The sequence below is a fragment of the Cyrtonyx montezumae genome, unplaced genomic scaffold, assembly GCF_038088225.1.
Source record: "Cyrtonyx montezumae isolate F1298 unplaced genomic scaffold, pur_monq_1.0 scaffold_5, whole genome shotgun sequence".
NCBI lineage: Eukaryota > Metazoa > Chordata > Aves > Galliformes > Odontophoridae > Cyrtonyx > Cyrtonyx montezumae.
In genome coordinates this window covers 22696842-22721456 of record NW_027072056.1, presented here as the reverse complement: position 1 = coordinate 22721456, position 24615 = coordinate 22696842, and the positions used below count along the sequence as shown (strand labels likewise).

The window sequence follows — 24615 nt, the reverse complement described above, 5'->3', positions numbered from 1 at the left end:
AGCACTGCAGAGATGGTCCTCTGCCCAGAGGATGCTGAAAGTGAGGGCTTTATTATCTGAAAGGACACAGACTGTGCAATGTGGACCTGAGACCAACGGAGGAAAACCTCTGGTCACCTTCTGCATTGTCCAAGTGACACGGCCAGCTGCCCATGGGGTGGTACTGGGGCCTCCTCTCCAGGTGGTGGCCTCCTCTCCAGGAGGGGGTGGGCTTCTTCTCCCTGATAAATAATGACAGGACGAGAGGGAATGGCCACAAGTTGCGCCGGGGAAGATTTAGATTAGACCTGAGGAAACATTTTTTTTCTGAAAGAGTGGTCAGGCACTGGAATGGCCTGCCTAGGGAGGTGGTTGAGGCACCATCCCTAGCGCTGTTCAAGAAGCGTTTAGATGAGGTGCTAAGGGATTTGATTTAGTAGTTGGGTAGGGATAGTGATAGGAGGATGGTTGGACTAGATGATCTTGTAGGTCCTTTCCAACCTTATGAACCTATGAACCTATGAAAGCGATGGCAATGTGCAAAGAAGTGGAGACCTGGGTGGTCGTGGGCAGAACTCCTCCCAGAGGAGTAAGATGCGATGGGATGACAATGGTCAACAGCGTGCTTGTGTGTGGAGGTTGTGAGGACGTGGAACATAGGGCTGTGGGGTGGGAGAGCCCTGGCACAAGCTGCACAGAGTGGTGTGGAGTGTCCTCTGGAGACCTCCAACCCCATCGGGATGCGCTCCTGTGCAGCTGCAGGAGATTCCAGAACTCCTTTCCAAGAGGTCCTGTGACACAGCGTGTGATCAGAGCACGACACAGCACGGACCCATGGGAGCATCCTTCCCTGCGTCCCCTGAGCCGGGGTTCTCAGGGGGTGAGGACCTCAAACTGAACAAAGGGAGCCCGTCTGCCCCAGGCTGAGGCCATGCCCACACGTCTCAGCCAGGCACGCCTGAACGCTTCTCACACGGCAGAAGCGGCAGAAGCGCTCGGTACGGGGTCACGCCGGAAAGCACCGCGGCCGACGCACGCAAGGGGCACAGGGACCTCCGCGCCGCTAGGGGGCGCCGCCCGCAGCCCCACCCCCTCCGGGACGAAAGCCCGGGCGGCGCGTGACGTCATCGCGGCGAGCGTGAGGGGGCGGGGTGCCGTCCCGGCATGCAGCGCGGCAGAACTTGAGCCCCATCTTGGGCGAGCGGGGCGCAGACGGAGCCCGCGCTGCCGGTGCTGGTGCGGAGCAGCGGGGCGGCCCGCGCCCGCCCGTCGCGGAGCGGCCGATCTCACTCGTCCTTCCTCCGCCGCCGAGCCGGCCCTCCGCCCGGGGCTCGCCTGCGGGCCGGTTCCGAGCGAGATGCGCCTGGCGCTGGTCTCCAGGTAGAGCGCGGAGCAGGGCGGGGGGACGCGGCGCCGCCTGGGCCTCGCCCGGCCTCCGCGGGGCCCCTCGCGCGGGGCGGGCCGCGGGTTCGCGTCTGCGGCCGCCCCCTCCTCCCTTCCCTTCCTCCCTGGCCGGCAGGAAGCCGCGCGGCGCGCTCTGAGCGGGGCCGCGGCGGGGAGGAGAGCCGCGTCCCGGCGGCGGGAGGAGGGCTGCGGGCCGGGAGGAAGGGGAGGAGCGCCGCCGCCCGCCGCAGGAAGCCGCCGGAGGATGTGCGGTAGCGGCCCGGAGCCGGCCCGCACGTCCTGACAGCCCGCGGTGGGCCGCGCTCCCCCGGCCTGGCCGGCCTGGCCCTTCCGCACGGGGGAAGCATGTCCAAGATGCCGGCCAAGAAGAAAAGCTGCTTCCAGATCACCAGCGTGACCACGGCGCAAGTGACCAGCAGCATTACGGAGGACACAGAGAGCCTGGACGACCCGGACGAGTCCCGCACCGAGGATGTGTCTTCTGAAATCTTTGATGTTTCCCGAGCCACCGACTATGGCCCCGAGGATGTCTGTGAGCGGAGCTCCTCCGAAGAAACTCTGAACAACGTGGGTGAGGCTGAAACTCCCAGCAGCGTCTCTCCCAACCTCCTCCTGGACGGGCAGCTGGCTGCAGCTGCTGGCGGGGGAGCTACCGTGCCACCAGCAGTGGCCCCCAATGGGGGGGCTGTGCCCAAGAGCTCTGCTGTGCCCCTGCCGGCTGTCAGCGCTGGAGGCAGTGGTGCTCAAGCTGCCTTGCCCTCTTCGGGTCTTTCTGCACCTGGGACAGTGGCTCAGACGGTCGCTGCTGCGTGCAGCTCACGTTTCAGGGTGATCAAGCTGGATCACGGTACGGGGGAGCCCTACAGGCGAGGACGATGGACGTGTATGGATTATTATGACCGGGACTCTGATAGCGGTGGTGTCCTGGGCAGGACTGGAGATTGCATTAGGCACAGCAGCACCTTTGAGCAGGCTGCTCAAGAGAGGGACAGTGGGCTTGGTGCCACAGGAGGTTCTGTTGTGGTCTCAGCTGTGCCAGCATCGGCACATGGCCCTGATTCCATAGCTGACAGTTCCCTTACTGCTGTGTCACAGCTGCTCCAGACAGAGAAGATGAACCAGGCCTCTCTACAGCAACCTAATTTTGTCATTGGGCAACAACAGCAGTCACAACAACCCATAGGTGGGGCCATGCCTCAAAGTACTGCTCAGCCTATGTTTTCTGGGGCTTCGGTAGCAAATCAGCAAATAATGGTGCCACAGCATTCACAGCCACAGGTAAATACTCAGAGTGTTGCACAGGCTGGACCCAATGGAAAAGGCATAGCACCTCCAAATGTAACGATGGGCCAGCCAAGCATTCCTGTGGCACAGCAGCAGGTGCAGCAAGCAAGCGTACCAGTGACTCAGCCTCAACAATTTGCTTATTCTCAGTCCCAGATTCCACCGGTGCATCTACTGCCAACGCAACCTTCTGGTCAGTCTGAATACATGCAACACATGACAATTATGCAGCCTCAAGGAGCTATTCAGCAGGCTTCTACAGGCTCTGTTCCAAGTACTGCGGCTTCCAACCTGCCTGTGGGACAGGTGACTGGCCCGAGCCCTTCACCTGGGGGAGCACCAGTGATGGGGGTGCCGGCACAGCCAGGTGAAGCAGTTACGCAGGGATCAGGAATTATGCAGAGTGGCCAGACGCAAGCTGGTCAGACTGCTGTCCAGCAGCCAGGAGGTGTGGTGCAGCAAGGAATTGGACATGCAGGGGTTGTGCAACAAAAATCTGTGACTCAGCATCAAATCAGTGGAAGCAGTCAAGTGTCTGGAGTGCCTGGTGCTCCCCACGCCGTGGTTTCTGGAGTTCAGAACGTGCCTGCAGTTGTGCCCGGTACAAGCGTGCCTAGTGTGTCTACCACTTCTGTTACTATGCCAAATGTCCCTGTTACTCCGGTCCAGTCACAACTGCCTAGCCACACTTCTGTCAGCAGAAGTACCGGTGTTGTCCAGCAGCAGCAGCACGTCGGGCACTCCGTGATACAAGGCGCACCAAACGTACCTACAAATCTCCCACAGTCGAACCTCGGACAGTTTCAGACTCAAGCTCAATCTGTAGTAGGCCAGATTGATGATACTAGAAGAAAATCGGAACCCCTACCTCAGCCACCACTTTCTCTTACAGCTGAAATTAAACCTCTTGTGAAGCCTCCCGTTCCAGACACTCTTGCAAATCCTCTTCAGTTACCTGCAAGTACTCCTATGAACAGTCTTGCCAGCTCTGTGTTTGGCATATCTATTCCTGTTGATGGTGATGAAGACAGGTATGAATTATTTTATAACACCATAAAAAAATACTTAAGGATAACAGACTTTAAGTCATTGTCAGTGCTTTTATGAACTCATATTTTCAACGTTTTAAATTTTAGAATTTTCTTTGAAGTGTCCCATTCACTTCTTGCCTAAAAACTACTATGTTTTGTACTTCTTGTTCTCAAAGTAGACAGAAAGTAGCTGTAAAGCTGCTTAGTGTGCAAGTAATGTAATTTCTGAATCAAAGATGGACTGAAAACAGTCACCCCTCCTACACTTACTTCCTCACAGCGCAAGGAAGTCTTTTTGCTCCTCCTTTCCCCTGAACTGACTGTGAAACAGTCAAATAGCAGCAAGGTTAAAGCAGTGCTCCACTGCTGCGTTGCCCTGTTGTTAAAGATGAGTGTGTTGCTGTCGTAGGGCTGTCAGATGAGGTAGCTTGGAGGGCATGCACGCTGCTAGCACTGTCCTGTTTTCTTATCCTGCTGGTAAATTTGCATTCTGTATCATGTCAGTAAGGAGCACCTTGATAAATGTGATGTGCTAACACAGGTTTACAGATAATGGCTCTATGAATTAAATGAAAGGGATACCACTTAACTCCTGCTTATCTGGCTGAGGAGGTCAACACAGTGGAAAAATACAACTTCAAACAAAGATTTTCTTAGTTGGAAAATAGTCAGGAGCAGATTATTTTAACATTATAGTGTGTGGAATGAGTGAACTTGCCAAGGGCCAGAGAGAGGGGGCACTGAATGCGTAGGTTCTCACAGGCCTTGCAGTCTGCTCTCAAGTGTGGCATGATGGCTGAAACTGCTGTTAACTGACTGCTCCTTTTAGGAAGGACTTCCAGGGAAAGCACTATTTGAGCACTGAATTAATGTCATTACCATGCATTGTTGGGTTTACTGCAGTCTGGAGGAATAAACAATGAGTGGCATACTCCTGTTCTTATTTTTAAAAATAGGAATAACGCTACTGTGAGAAGTTCTGGTGCTGTTGTCCTATAGGCTTTCCATCACCTGGGAATAATATCAGACTGTAAGATAATGTTTCTTGGAGTGCTTTTTAGTAAAGCTGCCGCGTATGTAGGGGTGGGGCATAGGATGGGGAAGGCACCTCATACAAATCGGTTTTGTTAAGAGCTGATCTGCGGTGATGCAGGCTTTGTGCTCCCTGCAGCTCTGACACCGCGTTTTGGGACAGTGACTCTGCGAAGGCATTCGTCCAAGCAAGTGGTGCTGTGGGCAGCTGTGCTCCAGGTAAAGCAGTACAAGCCTTAGCTGCCAGGGTGCAGCTGGACATGCCTACCTTAGGGGAGGTTGCTGACAAACTTTTCTTCGTGCTGAGAAGGTTTGATTTCAAACTGGTAATTTTATGATGGCCCAATATATTAACAGAATAATTATAGTCATTTTAATGGCTTATGTTCATTTTGCATAGCTTGCAATCCCAAATGTTTATATAAATTGTAGTAACAGAAGTGGTTGTGCCAAATGGATCACTTCATGCCATGGTAAGGAGAACTCAGTGGTGGTGGGACACCTTTGTTGGGCACTGGTGGCACAGGCTTTGGGTGGTGAACCTGAGCAGTGATTTCTCTTTAAATATTATCTTTGTGTTTTTGTTTTGAAGTTGAGCCATGTTGCAGAAATACTTCGTACAGTGTTAGGAAGTACTTCTGGAAGCATGGCCACGAGAGACAGGAATGGGAAACAGGACCGGGTGCTGTGTGCCATGCTCACTGTATGTGCCACGCTGCACTGTGCAGTACAGAAACCAACTTATGGTTATCTTTGGAGAAATGCATACTTCTCTGTTCCGTGCTTCTGTGCCAGGAGATAAAGCCTCACCATTTGCTAGAGCAGAGTGGAGTGGAGTTGTACGGCAGGGAACCTCTGCTGGCTTGGGATGGCTTTCTTTAGGGATGCTGACAAGCAAGCAGAGCTCACTTCAAGCATGGTTGGTTGCACATTGCACAAGGTAGGAGATGTGGTCTGTAGTTCCAAGCTTGTTACTCACCTTCTCAGGCAGCAGCCTTACTTCCACCGGTTTCACACCAAGGAGAGAAGAAAAGCCTGGCAGCTTTTTAGGTGCTGCTTTACCTCTTTGCCTTTATTTGCTTTACTCGCTGAGAAGGCTTTATTACAAAGCCATTGCTTGTCTGCTCTTCTTGTCTTGCTCCTGCTTTTTTCTTTCCAGATGTTTAAATCACACCTTTACTCCTATGGGCTTGCTCCCAGTTGCTTTATGGACTGAAGTCAGTGGTGAAATAGTTAATGAAGACCTTCAAGTGTCATTAATAGGCTGAGGGTTGACACTGATAACACTAATAAGGCACAGTGGCAGTTTGCTTGCTGTGAGTCACTGCTCTGCCTGCAGGTTCAGGAAGTGAGCACTTGGTTTTGTTTAGAGGACTTAAGTTGTGATCCTGAGAGCTAGAAATCTTGTGGGGAGTGTTTTTCCTTTCAGCCCTAATGTGTGACGTGCCAGGAAGGCAGATTGGTGCATAGGCAGGTGTGTGCAGTTCTCACACCTTCACCTCTATTTAACATTCATTACATACTTGGAACTTAATTTGCATGGATTATTCTTGTTGTCATCTTCTAAAACTCACGAGAGAATACCATATGGCTCTAACTATCTTGAGTTCCTCTAGTAACTCTCACCATTTGCAATATGAAGAGGAGCTCCACTGAAGGTGAGCTAGTTCAGGATGAGTCTTCATTCGAAGCAGACAGAGCTGCAGCAAGCAGCAGAGGTCTGTTATGAGAAGCAGCTTCTCATCTGACAAAAGTTCAAGTTGTTCCTGCCTGATCACCTTTCATTTTAAATTGCTCTGTGTCTAAGGTAGAAGTGGAGGTGTGAGGAGGTGTATATAGCATTTCTGAGAAATTTTTATCTTACGGATTTGCAGATGTAGAACTGAATTTTTTTCCCAAGGCATTTTGCCTGAAATCCTTTAATTTCCTGCTTTGAGAAGTCCATTACCCACTGAATAATGCAGAATCGGGTAATTGTGCAAACTTAGCAAGGTCGGGTGGAAGGCAAGTGGGGTCTGAAGGGGAAAAAGCAAGTACGCTTGGCACATCCCAGTCTCCCTTTAAGAAGCAAAGCTGTGTTTTTAGTTTATGCATCTAATCTGCTACGATATTAAGAAGGAATACATCTTGTACTAATTGTGAAGGCTCTACAGAGAAACTTAATTTTCCTCTCTAAATGTGGCTACGAGCAGAATAAACAGCAGTGTTCAAGGATCTGGGGAATACAGCTCAGTGGGACAGCTGTGAGCAGTGCAGTGCGCATCGAGTTTATCTGGCAAATGCTGTGGAAGCAGAGCTCTAACTCAGACACTGTCAACGGTTTACGGGCAGGTTCGGCCCAGTTCTGTGACGATTGGTGCAGGGGACCCACGCCCCAGGAAAGGGGAAGGGGAAAAGGGAGATGGGCCTAGAAACAAAACAGCAGCAACGATCTGAGGAGGAAAGCTAATTTACTAAATAAGATATCAGAAAGCAAAATAACACAATATAATACAATATAATTGGAATTAAAGCTAATAAATCAAGTAAAATGAGCAAGAGAGAGTGTCTGATAAACTGAAGGCCTTACGCTAACGCTGAAGGCGGACGGCAGCGAGCACCCACTGCTGAGTCCATCCCCAAGGAAAGAGTGTCCCGTGACTGCAGACAGTTTTTCTCTTTCCCTCTGAGTGTAAACACATAAGAACGCAAAGCATCGCACAGTCCTCTGGGGAATGGAGTTCTTCTTCTCTTCTGAGACAGGTATACCTGGAACTATCGATGATCCACGGAGCTGGAGCATTAACTCTTTAACTCTAAATGCACTACATGATGTTATCCTGTGGAATACCAGTACCAAAAATCATAAAACCATGACACACACTAAGTCAGTGTTAGTGGGCCTTTGGTAGCACTGTGCTTTGGGATCAGCACGTGTCAGTTCTGCTTTCACCTTTATGTCCACGTATGCAAATCTGTATTTGACAGACATCGTGTTCCAGCTGGCTTTGTGCTTTTCTTGGTTTTTTTTTTTGCCCTTGGGGGAAAAGAAGTATGCTGCCTCTGTTAAAAGAATGTTATTGAGAAAGCTTGTTCAAACCTCCTACATGCTTGGCAGACTCTGGGGGCAAGATATTACTAGGAGAGCTGGAAAAGGAGCAAAGTGTCAGTCGCTTTCAAGAGATATCTGACCAGCTCGAGCTGGGCAGGCTGTATTCCAGGAATGCTAATGAATGGCTGCAATTGTGAACATCCGCTGCAGCAGCTGGAGTGCTGGAGCTGGGTTATGAGACACACAACACACCTCTCTGCTCAGTTAGGTCGCTTATTTGAACAGTGTGCTATTGCTGATAAACATAACTGGGGAACTGAGCTCCCAAGACCTTGTTGGTAATGCAAGGGCAAAACCGAGGAACAGACACTAATGTGACTTTGCAACTATTATTGAGTTGCCCTGGGTGCTTATTGGTGTAGAAAAGTGGAAGTGTTCTGCAAGTGCATACCAGTAAGCAGTACTTGAGTTGCACTGTTGTTGATAATTGACTGTCCCTGTCTTCACTTTGTTCCTAAACTTATCAAAGCTTTGCACTGTACTGCAGCTGCGGAGGTGAGTAGTTTTCCGCTCTCCTGGAGGCTTCTGTTTGAGCATCTGTACAAGTGGGTGATGGAGTGACACAGACAGGCTGTGCTGCAATCAGAGGCGTTTGAGAGACGGTTGGGATGGGATCCTTAGAGATGAATGTTTGGCTATTGGCACCAAATGACAATGCAGACAGCACTGCTGTTAGATGTTTTTGGTTCTTGCTGTCTTTCCTAAGACAGGCCTTCTGTAAGGTCACTCAGACTGTGCACTGTTTTCTAGGTCGTGGCACCTGTTCTGCATTGTTCTTGACTGTTAGAAGATAGCTGAACAGAAGAATGCCTTGGCTCACCTGTCACTGATGATGCCCATTTTAAGCATTTCAGTGCCTTTGTTAATGGCAAATCAAAGCAGTCTTAGAAGTAATGAGGTATAATTGTTTCAGATGGGATAGCTATTAGGAGGAAAAAGGAGAAAATACTTGAAAGAAACTCAGAGATGGAAGCAGTTGACTTTGGTAGTCTGTAATGTACCAGCTCTGAAATAAACGTTTCTCTGTACCTTGCACTCCCAAGTCCAAGCAGCTCCACTGCTGTAGCTTTTCCTTCTATCCCCTCCAGAAGAGCACAAGTGTTCCATAGTCAGCTCTTCTCTGAGCACTGTTTCTTATGGCAGGAATAATGCCTTAGCTTCATAGGGAGCGTATTGGAAGTTCTTGTTAAACTTTTTATTTTCCAATACGGATGGCTGCTGAGCTCCTGGAGTTGGGTTTCTCTCTGCTGATAGTTGCTTTTGGCCCTCGGTGACCCTGCACCAAAAAGGAATTGCTCTGTGTTCCAATACTGGAGGTTTGAATGTCTGACTGTTGCATTTTGAGGCGACTGCATTTCTTTTGTTAGAGAGCTGGTGATCAGTAGCATCTGTTGCTCTTGAAAAGTGCCAGCTTTGCTGGCACACAGAATTAGTGAAGGTTCCCTAGGATTCTGTGCAAGTCTTCTGAAATCTGTTTTAGTTCTGGAAGATGGTTGGCCTCATGTGTTTACTTTTATTTCTGTATCTGCTGATGTGTAAATGCGGAGTTGTCTGTAGTGAATGCTGGAGCTGCAGTCTTCTGGGCAGGTTCTCCAGATGTGAACGGTCACTTGGAGTGCAGCGTGAGGTTCTCTTCTTTATTCTTGAATGTCCCTTTAAATTTCATAATTTATAAATTTGTATTGCATTGCGTGTTGCAGCATTGATTCTACTTGTGTAGGGTGGGTGAGCATCTTCTTCCACCACACGAGGGACAGCTGGATGCTTTTTCATTTTTCTCAGGCAAAATGAAAGTATTCCAAGTTTTTTTTTTTGTATGTATTGTTCCTTTGTAGCTAGGAATAATGTTTGTGTCATGACAGCTTGACTAAACTATTGCAGCGGTGCGTTGAGAAGGTGGCAATATTAATTAGAGCAATAGAGCGCTGTCAGGTGTTGAGAGCAGCAGCTGCACTGCTGGTGAGCTGTGCAGTTACAAACCAAGCTGACCTGTGCCAGTAGCAGGCTGTCTGTTCTCTTTTACTTGCTTTTTCCTCACAGATCTTGAGATAAATGTTTATTTGTCAGAAAAATATCTGAAACTGCCATGCAGTAACTTGTGTGCAACTTAGCTGTTGCAATGCCACTTTCATCAGTAATCACAGGTGGCTTTCCCTTTCACCTGTAGGTTTGGTGGAATCCTGCTTTGTGGGCAGGGAAGGCAGTAGGAGCCTAATAATCCACAATAAGTTCCTGTGTATTAATAAATGCTTTCTTTACCTGCCAAGCTGAGCAGAAGTAAGAGGTGATGTCAAAATTATTTTAAAAGCATATTTTCTAGACTTTTACTAAATGCAACACTAGTGAATGTGGATCTTAATTCAGAATTATTGGCTTTGCTTTTCTTACATCTTTCTTTCATCTGGTGTATTGACATTTACTTTTTAAATGTGCTCTAGGCTTGCTGTCTTAGATGTTTTGCAAAAGAGTGCTATGTCTCAGTGGTGTTAACCAATAAGCCATAATAGATGCTGAAGATGAAGATGATAACCAGCAGACAGTAGGTGCTGCATCCCCTGTGAGGTGCAGTTTGAGGTGTTTGTTCACACCATGTAAGTGACTTCCAGGTGTTCTTTATGTTGAGCTTGTCGTGGTCTGCCTGAGCAGGGGCACTGCCAGGGCCTCTTCTGTGGCTGTCCCATCATGACAGGAGCTCCTTGCTGGGACATGGGAGGACTTTCTATGTTGCCATTGACTCTGTCAACTTCTGAGCTCTATTTTTCTCTTTGGGAAGATATTTTCTGCTGTGTTGTTTCACAGAGGTGCCTCCAGAGCTGTTCAGTGATTCCTGAGCAATGTTTTGCTGTACTCTCCCTACAACAATTAAGATTGCTTTCGCCCTAAGTAAAATTAAGTGATTAGTTTGAGGAATCTTGTGCTTGTTTTGTGTTTAGGCTTCAGAACAGTCTCACTGTGGTTACTCCTTTCACAGCTGTGAGTTTATGTAATGAAGATTCACTCTGATAACTGTGGCAGTCCTCACAAGTTAGCCTTGCTGTATGAGCACAGCGCTGATCCTTGGTGCTGCATGGCTATGGGCTGTGCCAGGAGCATGGTCATGGTGAGCCTGGTGGTGGCAGCAGACACCTTGTGCTTCAGGCTGCCTTCAGTTCCTGCCTAGGGACTTCATTGTGCACAGAATAAAATCTGTTTCCTTTTAGCTTGAAGGTGGCAGGTTTTGATGCCTTGAAGCAGTTCTTGGGGTTATTTCAAGTTAGCAAGTTGTTGGGAGGTGTAATTGGACCTGATCTGCCTTGATTTCCAAGTGAGGCATTCTGCTGTGATTGGAATAACAACAAGGCTAGGTCAAGTTCCATAGGTTTGTTGCTGGCCCTTTTCTGAGGGAGGAAGTTTGGGAGATGAGGTTTCTCAGTCTCGACCTTGTCATAAACAGTGACGATCCTTACTCTTGAGTTGTGCACTAACCACATAGGGTGCAGTGTGACCTGTGTTTGTGTTGTAGGTGTCCTGTAGAAACAACAGAAAGGCACGTGCAATTGCCTAGAGCTTTGGTGTTTTTTGGGGGGCTCTATTAATGAAGCTTCCTTTGAATAATTATTAAAATCAGTCTAGAGAGCATGTGTTTACATCTAAATGAAATGAAGGTAATGTTTATGTACATACAGATGATGTTTTTAGCAACTAATGACTGATTACTTCAGTTAACTTACCTAATGCAGGTGATCAGGAAGTGTTTTATTGCAGAAGGTACTCTCCTGAGTTTATCATAGAATCACTGAGGTTGGAAAAGACCTCTAAGTTCCTCTAGTGCAGTCATCCACCCTCTACCAGCTTCACTCTCACCTACTTCACTTAGTTCTGGACAAATACAGGGGACATCGAGCTGCCCAGCAGTCATCTTTCATCTTTATGGATGAGAAGTGATGGACTTCTCCTTGAACTTTCTTGAGTATTGCTAATAAATGTCATCATAGAGTCTCTACTCTGATTGTTAAGGTAACCATTTAAGAATTAGTGTAGAGGGAATAGTGGAATTTCATTAAATTTCAAAGTATTTTTTCTTAAGTGGAATTTTAAAACATGAGTGTTTGCTTTTTCATGGTAGGAAGTACATCAGAATATGCTACTTGAACTCTTCAGCAAAGCTCACTCAAATAATGGTGGTTATCCCAGCACAGTTACAGAGTATACCTACTCATGTCCTTTGGCAAGGTATGACCCTGCTATGGTCCAAGGCTCAGGGTGTGGAACGTGTGGTGTCCCACTGTCCCCATTAGTTTTTGCCAGTGTAATTAAACTGTAACTCTTTCTTCGTAGATGCACAGACCCTTACTTTCAACAGTTGTAAAAAAATCAAGGGAAGCATCCTATTTTTTGTACCCCTGTGCTGTGCTGATTGTGTATCTACCAGAGATGTGTCAGGCAGGAATTACAGAGGGGTGTTTGTCGGAGGAAGCCTGAGATTACCAGCAGCAATTGGTAGCCAGAAATGAATAGCTAGGTGTAGTTGCACCTGAGGCGTCTGGTCTGGTTAGCTTCTGTAAAGCAAGTATTTATCGAATGCCTGTGCCAAAGAACAGCTTGTACTGGCTGGAGTGTAATAAGGAATCTGTCCTCATTTTACAGTTAGGGCTTTTGTGTTAGCAACAGGCTTTTTGATATTACAAATATTAAATTACTGTAGCCAGTTAAGAAATTAAGACCAATTTCCTAATACTGCCTCTGCCAGAGGTTGGTCCTGTGCAGGATGCTGTCCCTCCAGCTTGGCACTGGCAGCTGTGAGTGCTGCCACGCAGAGCACTGCCTGGGAGCCCCTCCTGGCTGCTGTGCTGAGTGCAGCTCCAGCAGCCTGTGCTGCTCTGGCACTTTCTGCTTTTTCAGGGTATGTCAATCAAGCTGTGTAACTAAGCACAAAGGAATGGAGTTTTAATCTTGAATTTTCTTTTATTTTTTAATTCCACTTCGCCACACTTCCTTGCAGAAGCCTCTCATGTGAGCTTTGTACTCTGGTTACTGTGTTTTGTAGGAAATAACACTGGACCAGAGTTGCAGGAGGAGGTATAAATGAAACACCTGTTAAAAGAGGAGTGGAGAATTCTGTTGTTAGGTTAAACATAATCTTGAAATACCATAAACTTCACACAAAGTTCCCTGATAAGTTACTGTTAAGGGATGGCAGCCCCTCCGTGCCCCCTGTGTTCGGTGCCTAAATAAACCACCCTATGTGTTTTCATCTGGAGCCCAGCAGCAAGCAGTCCCTGTGGCAGGGTGTAGCTGGTACCTGAGTCAAAGGGGCCACCTTTTGGTGGTCACTTAACTGTACACCAGCTTGTGCTGCTGGGCAGCATTAACTCATCTGTGTAACCTTCAGAAACCAAGGAGGCCATCGTTTGTTGTCCAGCAGTGTGCATCAGCTTTGGCAGTGGGTGGCTGTGCCTTCATTTTCCTTGATGCTTGAATTCCTTGCTGGTGGCCACAGTAAAGACACATTCATATGAGCTGGTTGTTCTCTTATGTGCTGATGGCTCTTGGCTGTTGAAGTCTACCTGCCGTTGCACAGGGACTGAATGTGTTTACTTGCTGACTTGATCTTTGGGCTCTGAGTTGTTTTTTTCTCGAAGTGACTTTTACCACTGTATAAATGATGTTGATGTACAAAATGTACTAGCATCTTTTCTGTGTTTTGACAAACGTGTGAATAGAGGTGTTTAGCCATGTTGGCAGGTTCCTATAAACTGCAGTGCAAAGAGTAAAGAAGCTAGAAGCTTGCTGAACGTTTCCATCCTTCTGATGCGAGAGCGTCAGTGCATGGTTAATGGCCTTCTAAGACTGGGAGCACAAGAGTAAAGGACGGTTCTATTCTAAAGCTTAGTTCTGCTGCCTGAACTTTGCAACTGAGAACTTTGCTTTAGAGTGCTTACTTTTGCTTCCCACAAAAAATACCTCACTGAAACCATACAAGTTAACTGAAAGGCAGTTTGATTTCAGAGTATAAACTAACCTCTTTCTTTACTGCTTTCTATTCAATTTTATAGTTAAACTTGGCTCCTGCAGGAGTTTATCTCATTCAAAGGAAGAACTTTAAAGTTCTTACTAGCAATATTGCGGGTCTCAAGAAATTGTGAGACAGATGTGTGGTGGGCTGATCTGGGGACTTAAAGGCCAGAAAGCTTTTGGAGGAGGAGCTGCTTGATGTCTTCTGAAATCAATGGGGAGTTTTAGCACTCTTGTAAGAGGTCTCTTCTGTTCTTTACTGTTCATTTGGAAAGCAAATCTCATCTTTAGTTTTAAGGATTTTCTGCAGTTAAAACCCGCAGTGTTTGTTCTGATTATACTGACCTGCAAAGGAAAAAAGTTTCTCATGTCTGCTACTTTAAACTGTGGATACTATAGTTGTCTTCCATCCATCTGCAGTGTTTAATTTTCCCACTTGCATTCTTTTTCCTCCAGTAATCAAACTTGTAATACATCTTCTTGTGGTCTTGCCTTAACTTTGGTAGGCTTATATCCTTTGGATACAGTTTGTATCCAAAACTGCCCATGAAATCTAAGGTAGCAGTCAGGAGAGCCAAGTGAAACAAGATTGCAGATGGTGGGTGTGTAGTCCCTTTTATGACAAAAGTACTGCATAATCCTGCTACATTTTTATTTGTTTAACTTTCTCTTCAGCTCCTCATTCCCTGGTTTATACTTGTGCAGCTCACTGTTGCTACTTCATGCTTATCCTTATTGAATTGCATCCTTTTTATTTCAGGCCATTGCTCCAATCAGGCAAGACCTTCCTGAATTCTATTCCTGCTGTCCAGAGTGCTTGCAGTTGTAAAGATAGTCTGTACTCCACTGTCCAAGTTGTGGATTAAAGTATCCTGTAACAGACTCAGAGGAGACCCTGCAGAGCTCTGTGTGATGCATCCTTCCGTTCTGCTGATCCACTGGAGAACCTCATGTACAGAGTAGTTGATCAGTTGGACCTTCTGTGTGTAAACAACCATCTTAATTACAGAGATGTCATGCAAGGTGGCATTAAAAGCTCTACTAATTTTATAATGCTATGCTTATATCTTGTATTCTTTCTGTATGAGGCCTGTTTGGTTTTTTTTTCTCATGAGGCACTTTTTTTTGATGTAAATTTCTGGAAAGGTTCCCCGTGCTGCTTTGCTTATAATGGATGGTTCTACTTTGTTTTCCATCAGAGGCATTGAACATGGTTGTCTGACCTGTTAGCTTGGTGTTCTTCATGCTCAAAAGTGCTACTTTGGCCTTTTGTGTCTTCACTGTCATCCCTATTCGTGTGACAGTCAGTGATACTGAGACAGGACTGTCTGAAGTGGGGACTCTTCATTTTGCCTCCTTGAAGGGGGCATGGTGTTGTTCAGGGGTTCCTGTGCTTGTGCCGCTCACCCATTCCCCTGTTCAGCGGTGTGGAAAGCACCGATGCTCCCAGCCCTCCTGCAAGGCTGGCAGTGGCAGCAAGGCCTCGTGTGCAGGCTGGGGCTGTGCCTCCAGCGCCCTTATGTCAGTGCCAGGCATCTCTCTGGGTGCTTGAAATTCTGCCAGGTTTTGCAGGCATGGTTTCCAGCAGTGTTCTATGGAGCGGAGTTTGAATTTGGTGTATGCGAGGAGTGGTAGGAGGATGTGCTTCCAAACGTGAGGGCAGAGTTTGGGTATGGCTTAAACTTCTCTTTCAAGGGACAGCTTGCTGCTATGAGCAGTCAGGACTGCTAAAATGGTTGTCCTTTAAGTTTAGGTCACGTTTGTCACCTTAGAGCTGTTTAGAGATGGTAACAGTGGTGTGTATAAAGGAGACAAATGTGGTATCTCCTGTAGGGCTTCATAGAGAAGCTGAGACTTTTTTACAAAGTGGGACGCAGTCTGAATGTTTAATCTTCCCATGGTGGTTGCCTGTGGTGGTCTCTGGGATTGGAACCAGGTGTCCTCAGCAGTGTGCTGTCCTCTGCAGGGCTGGAGGAAACTAGAGGTGCACTGCTGAGCTGGGCTTCATCTGGAAAGCACCTGCAGCTGCGGTGTGCTTCAGGGCAGGGCATGAGGGGTCTGCCTTTCCTGTCCCGGTCACTTACAGCAGTGTCAGAACGTCTTTTGGCTGTTACATGTCTGTAGGTTACACTACTCCTGTATGCAGTTTCCTCAATTACTTCGTCAAACTGAAGAGGTTTTAGTAGTTCTCTAACCCTTTACATTTTGACATGGTTAAAAATAGGTGCCTCAGCAGTCTGAAACTCAGCCGTGTCAGGCATCACTTGTCACCACTGTGGGTTTACTTATTATTAGGTAGTGCATCTCCCTCTATTAATACCTTGCTAAGATCTTTCTGTACAGTAGAAACAGTTCACTTAATTGCAGATCCTGCTGCTGAAATTTTTTGGCATTGCCCAGACAAGGGAGAACTTAAAGCTTTGTGCCTTCCCAGATACTTTTAGTAGGAGTACACTGTGTATTGGATATTGGTGTAAAAATAGCTTGGATGAAATACAGGCCCTGTGGTTGGAAGCCACAACTTTTCATACCTAGCAATAGCAACAGGGTTTTGTATACTGCAAGTAAATGTACCTTGGAAGATAAATTGCTTTCTGTTTACAGCTGCTCTCCATGGAAGAGAATTTTCACATCTCATATGACTGAGTTAGAAGAGCTTGGGCCCCATCTTCCCTGTAAGCAAAGGAAGGCTGTTTTATTTGCAAATGCCATTTGCTTTCTTATGCTGTCCCTCTAGCACTCAGACATCCTTTGTGAATCGTGTTACTGCATACTGCTCTTCCCATCAAAAGGTGCATTTACACGAGCAGAGTTAACCAGTGCAAATCTCATTTGTCAGCTTGACCAAGCCACTTCTGCAGTGGGCTTCAAGCTAAGTTCTGGGTGTGTGGAGGGGAGAAGGAAGGAGATGGAGTGACAAACACTGCAAACAAATGATTCCTAATCATCACTGATACAAGATGTTATTGGCCTTGCAAGGTTATTGTGAAGCAAATGACTTCAGAGAAAGTTCTGTTATGACACTGCTGCTTTGGTGTTCTTAAATGGAAAGACTTAAAACAGCTGTTTTCAAGTTATTTAAGTAGTACTCTTGTTATGTACCTGTGCTTCTAATGTTGGTGTAATCTCCTGTTTTAAAACTGAGATAAAGCATGAACTGTTACTGGCATTCCTGCAGGTTGCCAGCTGAGTTGTGCTCTTCTCCAGCACTGCTGTAGCTACATGGGTATGAGGATAAACTGCAGTGCTGGAAGAGGAGGTTTTAAGCTTAAGTGTAATGCTCTGACACAACTGCTAGCACTGAAGGATTTTGACTCTGTGCTTCACGTCATATTCTGTCAGCAGCAAGACTACGGATGGGTCCTCAGGTAACTGTGGTCTTCAGAGTGCAGCGTTGCTCTCAGTGGGGGCAAATATCTCTGAGCAAGGAGGGTCAGGTTGTCACAAGAGTTGAGTGACAGTCTGTGCCACTGTCCTGTTCTCAGAGCAGTTTTGTCTGTGCTGTGAGGGTCAGCAGTGCTGTGCTGGTGGAGCAGTGGGCCGGGCCGGCTGTGTGGTACGGGGATGGGCATAGTGCTGGTTCTCTTCCACTTCTAACTTGATCTGTTTTGCAGTTGTAACTTAATCTTTAATAGTTTGAACGTGATGTGTGCAGCTCTGATTCAGAGGCCCAGTTGGAGAGCTCTCATATTTCTAATATAAAACAGGATGTGAAGTAGAGCAGAAATACTGAGTACTGTTCATAGAGGCTTTTTGTGAAATCCTATGGAAAACCTGGAAGGTATCCTTGAATTCAGGTGTATGTTGCACCAGTCCCACAGATTACCTGCAGGAGTGTTTCAGTAATAGCTTTTGCAGTACAAGCCTCACTTTACAGAAGCAACTTGAAATAGTGTGAATACCTTTAGGGCTTGGGGATGGTTGTTTTTTTTAAATCAGTGCATCTTTAATGAGAACCCACAGAAACAGAAAGGATTTCAGTCACTGAGCTCTTCTAACTTTCGGGCACAAGTGTAACCTGTCAGGATAGCAAACATCCTTTGTAATGCTGGTAGGATAAGAGTTGGCATTTTTATTACATCTCCATTTTCAATATCTCTGTTTGATTCTTGGATCTCATAGGAATCCGTCAACTGCATTCTACCAAGCGTTCCATTTCAACAAGTTACGTGAGTCAAAGACCTTCTGGGATAGGTATGAATGCTTCAGTATGGAATGCATACGTGCTGAGGTATGCATGAACAGCTTTGCTCTGTGCAAGTTTCTCGTCATTTCATTCGTGCAGAACTGCTGCTTGTTTTCAGAGCTTCACATCAGACTTGTGCAGAAGTCTGAAAGCAGTTATGGAATTGAAATATTTGTGCCGAAGCTTGAAACTGACCAAGTCTAAAACAGTGACCCTTTTCCTCCTTCCATTATGCATGTATCATACATAATGTGCAACTGAGAGTTTAATGCTAGTCAGCTATTAGCTGGCGTTCACTAAAACGTGTACAGCTTCCTTTTCCCGGAGACAGGAAACTGTCACTGGGGATCTTAAGTGCTGTATCAGAAAACAAGTTGTGAAAATTTTTGGGCTCAGGACAAGGAAAGGAAGCTTCGTGGCTTGCACATATTGTGCTTCAGTTAAGCTGGAAGGGTAATGGACGTGACAAGATGAGAAGTGAAGTAAAGCTGCTGTGTTGGCATTGAACTCATGGCGAGAAACTGCAACGAAGTGCAACAAAGTCATATTTGCTGTAGATATGGCTTGTCAGAGATGCATTACTAATTCATCAGTAGCTGCGAGCTGATTCTTTCCCACACTTTAATGATTTGTAAGGTTTATTTCTTGTCAGCGTTCAGTCCTAGTGATTGTGACTCCATGTCTTGTGATGCTTTGGCCTGTCACAACACTTCTGCTTAGCAAGCTCTGTGGAGTGCGGTTATTGGAGTGGAGTTATTTGAGCACTGATAATGCTGTCACCATTGCAATGGCTGCGTTTGACTTGAGAAGGCACTTCAGCCTCATGAAAACCTGACTGGATCCTTGAAGTGTGCTTGGCAGCAGTTTGTATGCGGTGCAGTTCTGGTTGGACGTGGTACTAATGCATCCTGCTGGCTTTTGTTGAGGAGGTGCATTGGGCAGAGTTTAAAAAGCACATCTTTCTTTTTGGATGAGCTCGTAAGAAGTAATGCTTGTGTGCTGAGTGTGGGCACTGCTGCTTCCCTGCGTGCATGGGCAGCGTGGGGGCTCAGGGCCTCCTTTAGATCAGTGAAACAAACTGCAGGGATTCGTGTACAAATCAGGCACAGAAACCAAACTTAGAGGTTTATCCTTCCCTTGTTTCTCTGTTTTGGTGTGTGTTTACCTGAAACCATTAATTCTTATGATGTGGCAGCAGATTTGGAAAAAACATTCACAAAACCAACTAAAATTGCTTGCAATTAAGATGCAGACTTCATAAATCCTAGGTTTGTGTGTATATCCAAAACAAGCACTGGAAACATGGAATATAGGGGTGTTTAACAAAACCAAACGAGTGGAGCAGTGGCGGTTCCTTCCTGTGGAGCTATTGACCTCCTGGTGAAAGCAGGCATTTCTAACAGCGTAAAAGTAACCTTGCCAGGACAGCTGGCAATGGCAAAGTGCTGATCCCTTCTCGTTCTGAAATCTTTGACAAAATTTAATTTATGTCCCATGTATTAAATATTCCTAATGTTTTTGACAACAAATTTCCAGTGGAAACCCAACGGAGGGGATGTGAGGTATGTGGTCTGTAAGGCATCCTCAATAATGAGTGAAGTGATCAGGGGCTCCTCCTGTGATGTGTGGTTTGTGAAATCTCTGCAGTGTCCCTCTGAATTCCCTGGAATGCCTTTGTTTCCCCATTCTGAAGCACAGGGCTCCTGTGCTGCACAGCAGAGGGCACACTGTGCTTCTTTATTGCATTCTGCAGCTCCTCATACAAAAATAGTGTGTGACCCTCAGGAGTTTGTGAGCAGATGGTGTAAACAAAGCAGGTGATCTTCCCCTGCAGCAGTAAGCTTTCCTGTTCTGGACAAGTAGAGGTTAATTATCTTGTGAGTGGCCATCTCTTGGGGCTGTGTGAGCCCAGCAAAGTGAGCCTCGTGCTGTCAGAATAGGCAGTAAAATATTGCTAAAAATTAAGCAAAACAGAGGCAGTTATTTTTCACTGACACAGCATGATGGGGAGGAGACATTGAGTGTTAGCGAAATACTCGTTTCTGAGACACGTGGGTGAAGCCTGCAGATGCTTTCCCTGCTTAGTTTTGACACCGGTGTTGCTCGGAGCTCGGTGTAACGCTCACCTCTGGCGCTGGTACAGAGAAGGCTGAGAGGAGGAGCGGTGGCTTTGTGGTGTTTTCCCACGAGTCTGGATGATTGCCCTTCTGTGGCATGGATTTTCTCTGGTAGCATAGGATCTTCAGGTGGGTTTTCCTTATGTTGTATTGAGTAATCGATCTTCAGAGCTTTGTGTAAAACTGTAGAAGATGTGATTGCTGTGGGAGGAGCGGGTACTTGCTTTTTGACAAAAGAGCCAAATACTGTGTGGTTTAGGTGGAGCTGCAGCAGGAGGCAGGCACCTGCTGTAGCCCTGAGGCTGTTTCTCTGGGAGGAGACTGTGGGAAACAGTATCAGTGCTTTGCTAAAGTGTAAGAACACAACTTCCGAAGCCTTTCCTCATCCGTGAGGTGGGTCACATTGTCTCAGGAGATGGAGTTAGGCATGGCCTGCCTTTCACAAACCCATACTGGTGGGCTCTGAGCACCTGCTGTCTGTCTACGTGTGCAGTGTGCTGGCACTCAGGATGATGTGCTGCCTGACCCTTCTGTAGCATTGAATTCCCTCCTCCTGCCCTAGTGATGGTGGTGCTTCTGTTAGCTGCTTATAGAATACTTGTCTTCCATGTCATCCTGGTTGGATTGTCCATAACATACTCCTACCATGGCATTGTTCCCCTCTTCTTGCCTGGAGACACTCAGTGCTTTTGTCTCCACGACCAAGCTCCGTGCAGTCCAGACCTTCCCTGACATGGGGGCTGTCCCACCACCTCTCCTTTCCTGCCCAGCTCTGCTAGGAGCCCGAGCCATCCATCGCAGTGCTCCAGGCCACCCCAAGTTGTCCTGAGCTGTGCTGGGATGGGGCCAGGACTTCCACTTCTCCCTGCCTGTTTCTCATGCTGCGTGTTTGTGTAGGGGTGTTGAAGTAGAGCCCGTGTCACCTGGAACTGTCTGCTTGTTAAGTGCTCAGTGTTTTGCTTATAGAGTACAGGCTTTGTTGGTTTAGCAATGGAGGCTGTCACTTTCTCAATCTCAAAAGCTGATGCCCTCTATGTGTAGTGATGGGTGTTGTCATTCTGGTGAGGCAGGATGAAATGGATTTGTCCAAATGGCAGCTGGGCTTTGGTTGTAAGTAATATTCCTGAGCACGTTGCTGGTGCTCACTGTAAAAAGCCACAGGCCGTTTTCCTTAGTGTGATTTCAGTGAGCGTTGCCTCTTTTTAAGGAGGTCAGTTTCCTCCCCGGCTGCAAGCCTTGCGTTTCTCCTGCACGCTGCCTTCTGTCTTGGTGGCTGCACCCTGCTGATAGCGGCTCATCTGCGGGGCAGCTGCTGCTGGCAGTGTGCCGGGCTCAGCGTGGGGCTGTGGGACACAGTGGGATTGCTGGGAGCCGGGGTGGGGTGGGGTGCTGCTGGGGGGTGCTGCAAGTGGGGAGGTCAGTCTGCAGAGCAGGGAATGCCTCTCAGTCCCTGCGAGCGACTCCAGAGTTAGGAGTGATTACTGTGTGTTTCAGAGGGGTGGCTTGAAAACTGTAACAGCAGCAGGGCTTGAATCGCCCTGAGGTTTAAAGGAGCCGTTGTGTCACGCAGCTCTGCGGTGCTGTGGCTGTGCAGTGAGGCTGCTCAGGACTGCCTGCAGTCATTGCACACATCGTTAGACACAGTGCTCTGAGGATTGGCTGCATTAGGTCCACGCAGCCAATCCTATCGGCCCCGCACGGACCTGTCTCCTGTTGGCTGTTGCTGCTCGGTTGCAGAGCTGTACAGGCAGTGCTGGTGGGATTCTTGTTCATGGGAAGTAATCTTTAAGTGAAACCGGAGGACAAATGTCATCAAACTTTTTTTCTTCAGTGCTTTTAAAAAAGAAACAGTTTGGCAGAAATTAAACATAGAGGTGAGGACCCCACCAATATCCCCCGGATCCATTTTCTCCCCAGCGAAGGAAGCTGGGAAACAAGGCAGGGAATGAAGGCAGCTGATCTCCTGTTTGCTGCAGTGCACTGCTCTGCTCGTGGATGTCACACGAATTTCTGAGGAGTTATAAATGGAGGAGCAGTGTCTCAGAGCTCCGACTGTGGGGGCAGTGCTGTGTGGGGAGGGGATGTCACGCAGCGCTGTGTGCCGATGTTTGGTGCTGCAGCCTCTGGAAGTGATGCTCTGGGAATCCTGTGGGTGCCAACAGATGCAGCGTTAACCAAACGATGCAGGAATGCTCTAACGAAGTTTTCTGCTTATATTCACAGTGCGTCTGGTGCGAGTGTTGTTGCCATTGACAACAAAATAGAGCAGGCAATGGTAAGTACGGCCCGAGGCTCCGGGCTCTGCTGTCTGTGCTCTGTGATATCCCTTTGGTTGTGTCAGATGGAGACCTTTGCTGGAAAAAAGGGATTCTCTGTATAAAGTGTGGGGCAACTGCGAACCCAGACTGTTTTAACTTCTGATGTTGAGAGCTTCTCACTTGCATTGTTGGTCCAAACCATTCTTAAATGGATTTTTGTATGAACCTCTGCAAACAAGCTGATAGAACTCCGTGGGGCTGAAAATAGCACACTTAAGTCTTTTAGCAAGGTTAGTTAATAGTTTACCTTGTTACTTCTCCGTGCCATGCTCCACGTGTCATTCAGCTTCAGTTGCACGTCAGTTTGATTTTAATTTTTTACTTGTTCTTATTTCTTGGTTCTCACGCACCTCAGTGGTTGGGTTGTGTAACAGCTCCCACCTCACCTGCTCAGGACGTCAGAGCTGATGCTCCTGTCCAGGCTGCTCGAGCTGTGGGTCTCCATCACCTCGGGTTCAGTGCAGACAGAGCCCTGCAGTGCGGCAGCTGATGGGCTGCAGGAAGATGGGTTTGGGCACTGAATGCAGGCCTGTGTACGCGGCCCTCAGGAAGGACAGTGCCTTAATGTTAGCTTGGGTGGTAAATGTGTGATGTAACAAAAGGACCTTTTCAGAAGTTCTGTATCTGCTCGTGTTACTCCAACACTGTCAGAGTTCTCTGTGCTTGGGGGAGGGAATCAGTCACAGCGGACGCAGGCGGGGAGTTGCCGTGTGCCGTAGCTTGTGTTGGATGCTGGATGCTTTGGGCGTAAGGGCCACTTCGTGCTGAATTAAGGAGCTTGGTTAACTGCCCTTGGAGCTTAATTTCCTGTATGTTTTCAGGAAGAAGTGCTCCAGCTCCCCAGCGTTCCCACTTGCGGCAGTGGAAGTGGTGACCGGTGGACGGTGGCTCGGGGTGGAATGGCAGTGCTGTTCCAGCAGTGTAACTGTGCGCTTCTCTTTGCAGGATCTAGTGAAAAGCCATTTGATGTACGCGGTGAGAGAAGAAGTGGAAGTTCTGAAGGAACAAATAAAAGAATTAGTCGAAAGAAACTCTTTACTTGAACGAGAGAACGCACTGTTGAAATCTCTTTCAAACAATGATCAGTTGTCCCAACTTCCAACCCAACAGGCCAACCCCAGTAGCACTTTGCAGGCGGTGAGCGCGCAGCCCCCGCAGGCGGCCCCACCTCCGCAGCCGAATGTGTCCTCCGCGTAGCGCTGCCCCGCCGCGTTTCCAGGCAGAGTACCAGAGCGGTGTGTCCTTGTGTGCCACTGATGTTCTTTCCACTCGGTATGAAAGCGAGTAGCCATGCTTCTGTCGCGTGTTTGGCCTTCTCAGTATTAGACAATCATCCTCCAGGAGCTCTCCGTGGCGGGCGGGGCTCCTTTGGGCCGCGCTGTCTCCACGTATCGATTCGCCCCGAGAGCCGCTGTTCTTTCGTGTGAGTAACATTTGCCTGCATTGGTTTCATGTATTTGTTTTATTTATTACGGGGCTGCTATTTTCATAACGTTCACGAACAATGTCACAGAACTTTTTTTTTAGTTTTGTAATAAATGTCTGTATGGGTAAAACGATGGATGGGATTCAGAGGTAAAACGTCGAGGCAATAATTGAACAAAAGAGTCCTGGAAGGTTTCTAACACTAATGGCGATTCACCTCCGCTGTTCATGGGCCGCAGTGCAGACCTGGCCCTGAATGTAAACGGGAGCGGAGGGCAGCAGCGCTGTGCTGTGTGACGGATGGGCCGTGCTGATGAAGGGAACTTCTGCTCATTTCTGTTTTCCAGTTGAGAGACGGCCGCGATTCCTCCGCTTTTTGACATTTCGTATCTTTTTTTTTTTTTATGGGGTGGGAATAAAAAGCTGTGAAATTGTTCAACCTCCTTTGTAACCAAAGAAGCGAAGCTGTGTCATGGAGTTGTTTTTTTATTTTATAATGCACATTCTTTATGTATTTTTATTTAGTGTTTCCTCATTCACACCTTTCTTTGCTGTCCAGCATGATCTGCATGACCTATAGTCTTGGAACCACTTCCGTACCTCATGTTTTTTGCAGCACTCTTTGTGTGATGTGTACCGGGCTGTGAACAACGGGAATTGGGAGCGCAGCGGGCGCGGTGCAGTGAGCCATCCTCTGTTCGTTTCAAATGGTGTTTTGAATTTCGTATGCAGGAAACGTTTTGTTACATTGCAG

The 24615-nt window shown here is 47.5% G+C and overlaps 1 protein-coding gene across 4 annotated transcripts; it reads left to right on the top strand.

Annotated features, from left to right (window-relative positions):
* The first annotated feature begins 1478 nt into the window (after positions 1 to 1478).
* Positions 1479 to 23633, top strand: TSC22D2 (TSC22 domain family member 2). Of its 4 annotated transcripts, none has more exons than XM_065748266.1 (4): positions 1479 to 3698; positions 17938 to 18009; positions 22342 to 22393; positions 23382 to 23633. In XM_065748266.1, the coding sequence occupies exons 1-4, from the start codon at positions 1729 to 1731 to the stop codon at positions 23631 to 23633; spliced, it is 2346 nt and encodes a 781-aa protein (XP_065604338.1). In that variant the 5' UTR covers positions 1479 to 1728. The 4 variants fall into 4 exon arrangements, with proteins under 4 accessions (XP_065604338.1, XP_065604341.1, XP_065604339.1 ...); XM_065748269.1 differs by having other exon boundaries at positions 17938 to 18046; positions 23382 to 23470; XM_065748267.1 differs by lacking the exon at positions 17938 to 18009.
* The last annotated feature ends 982 nt before the right edge of the window (positions 23634 to 24615 follow it).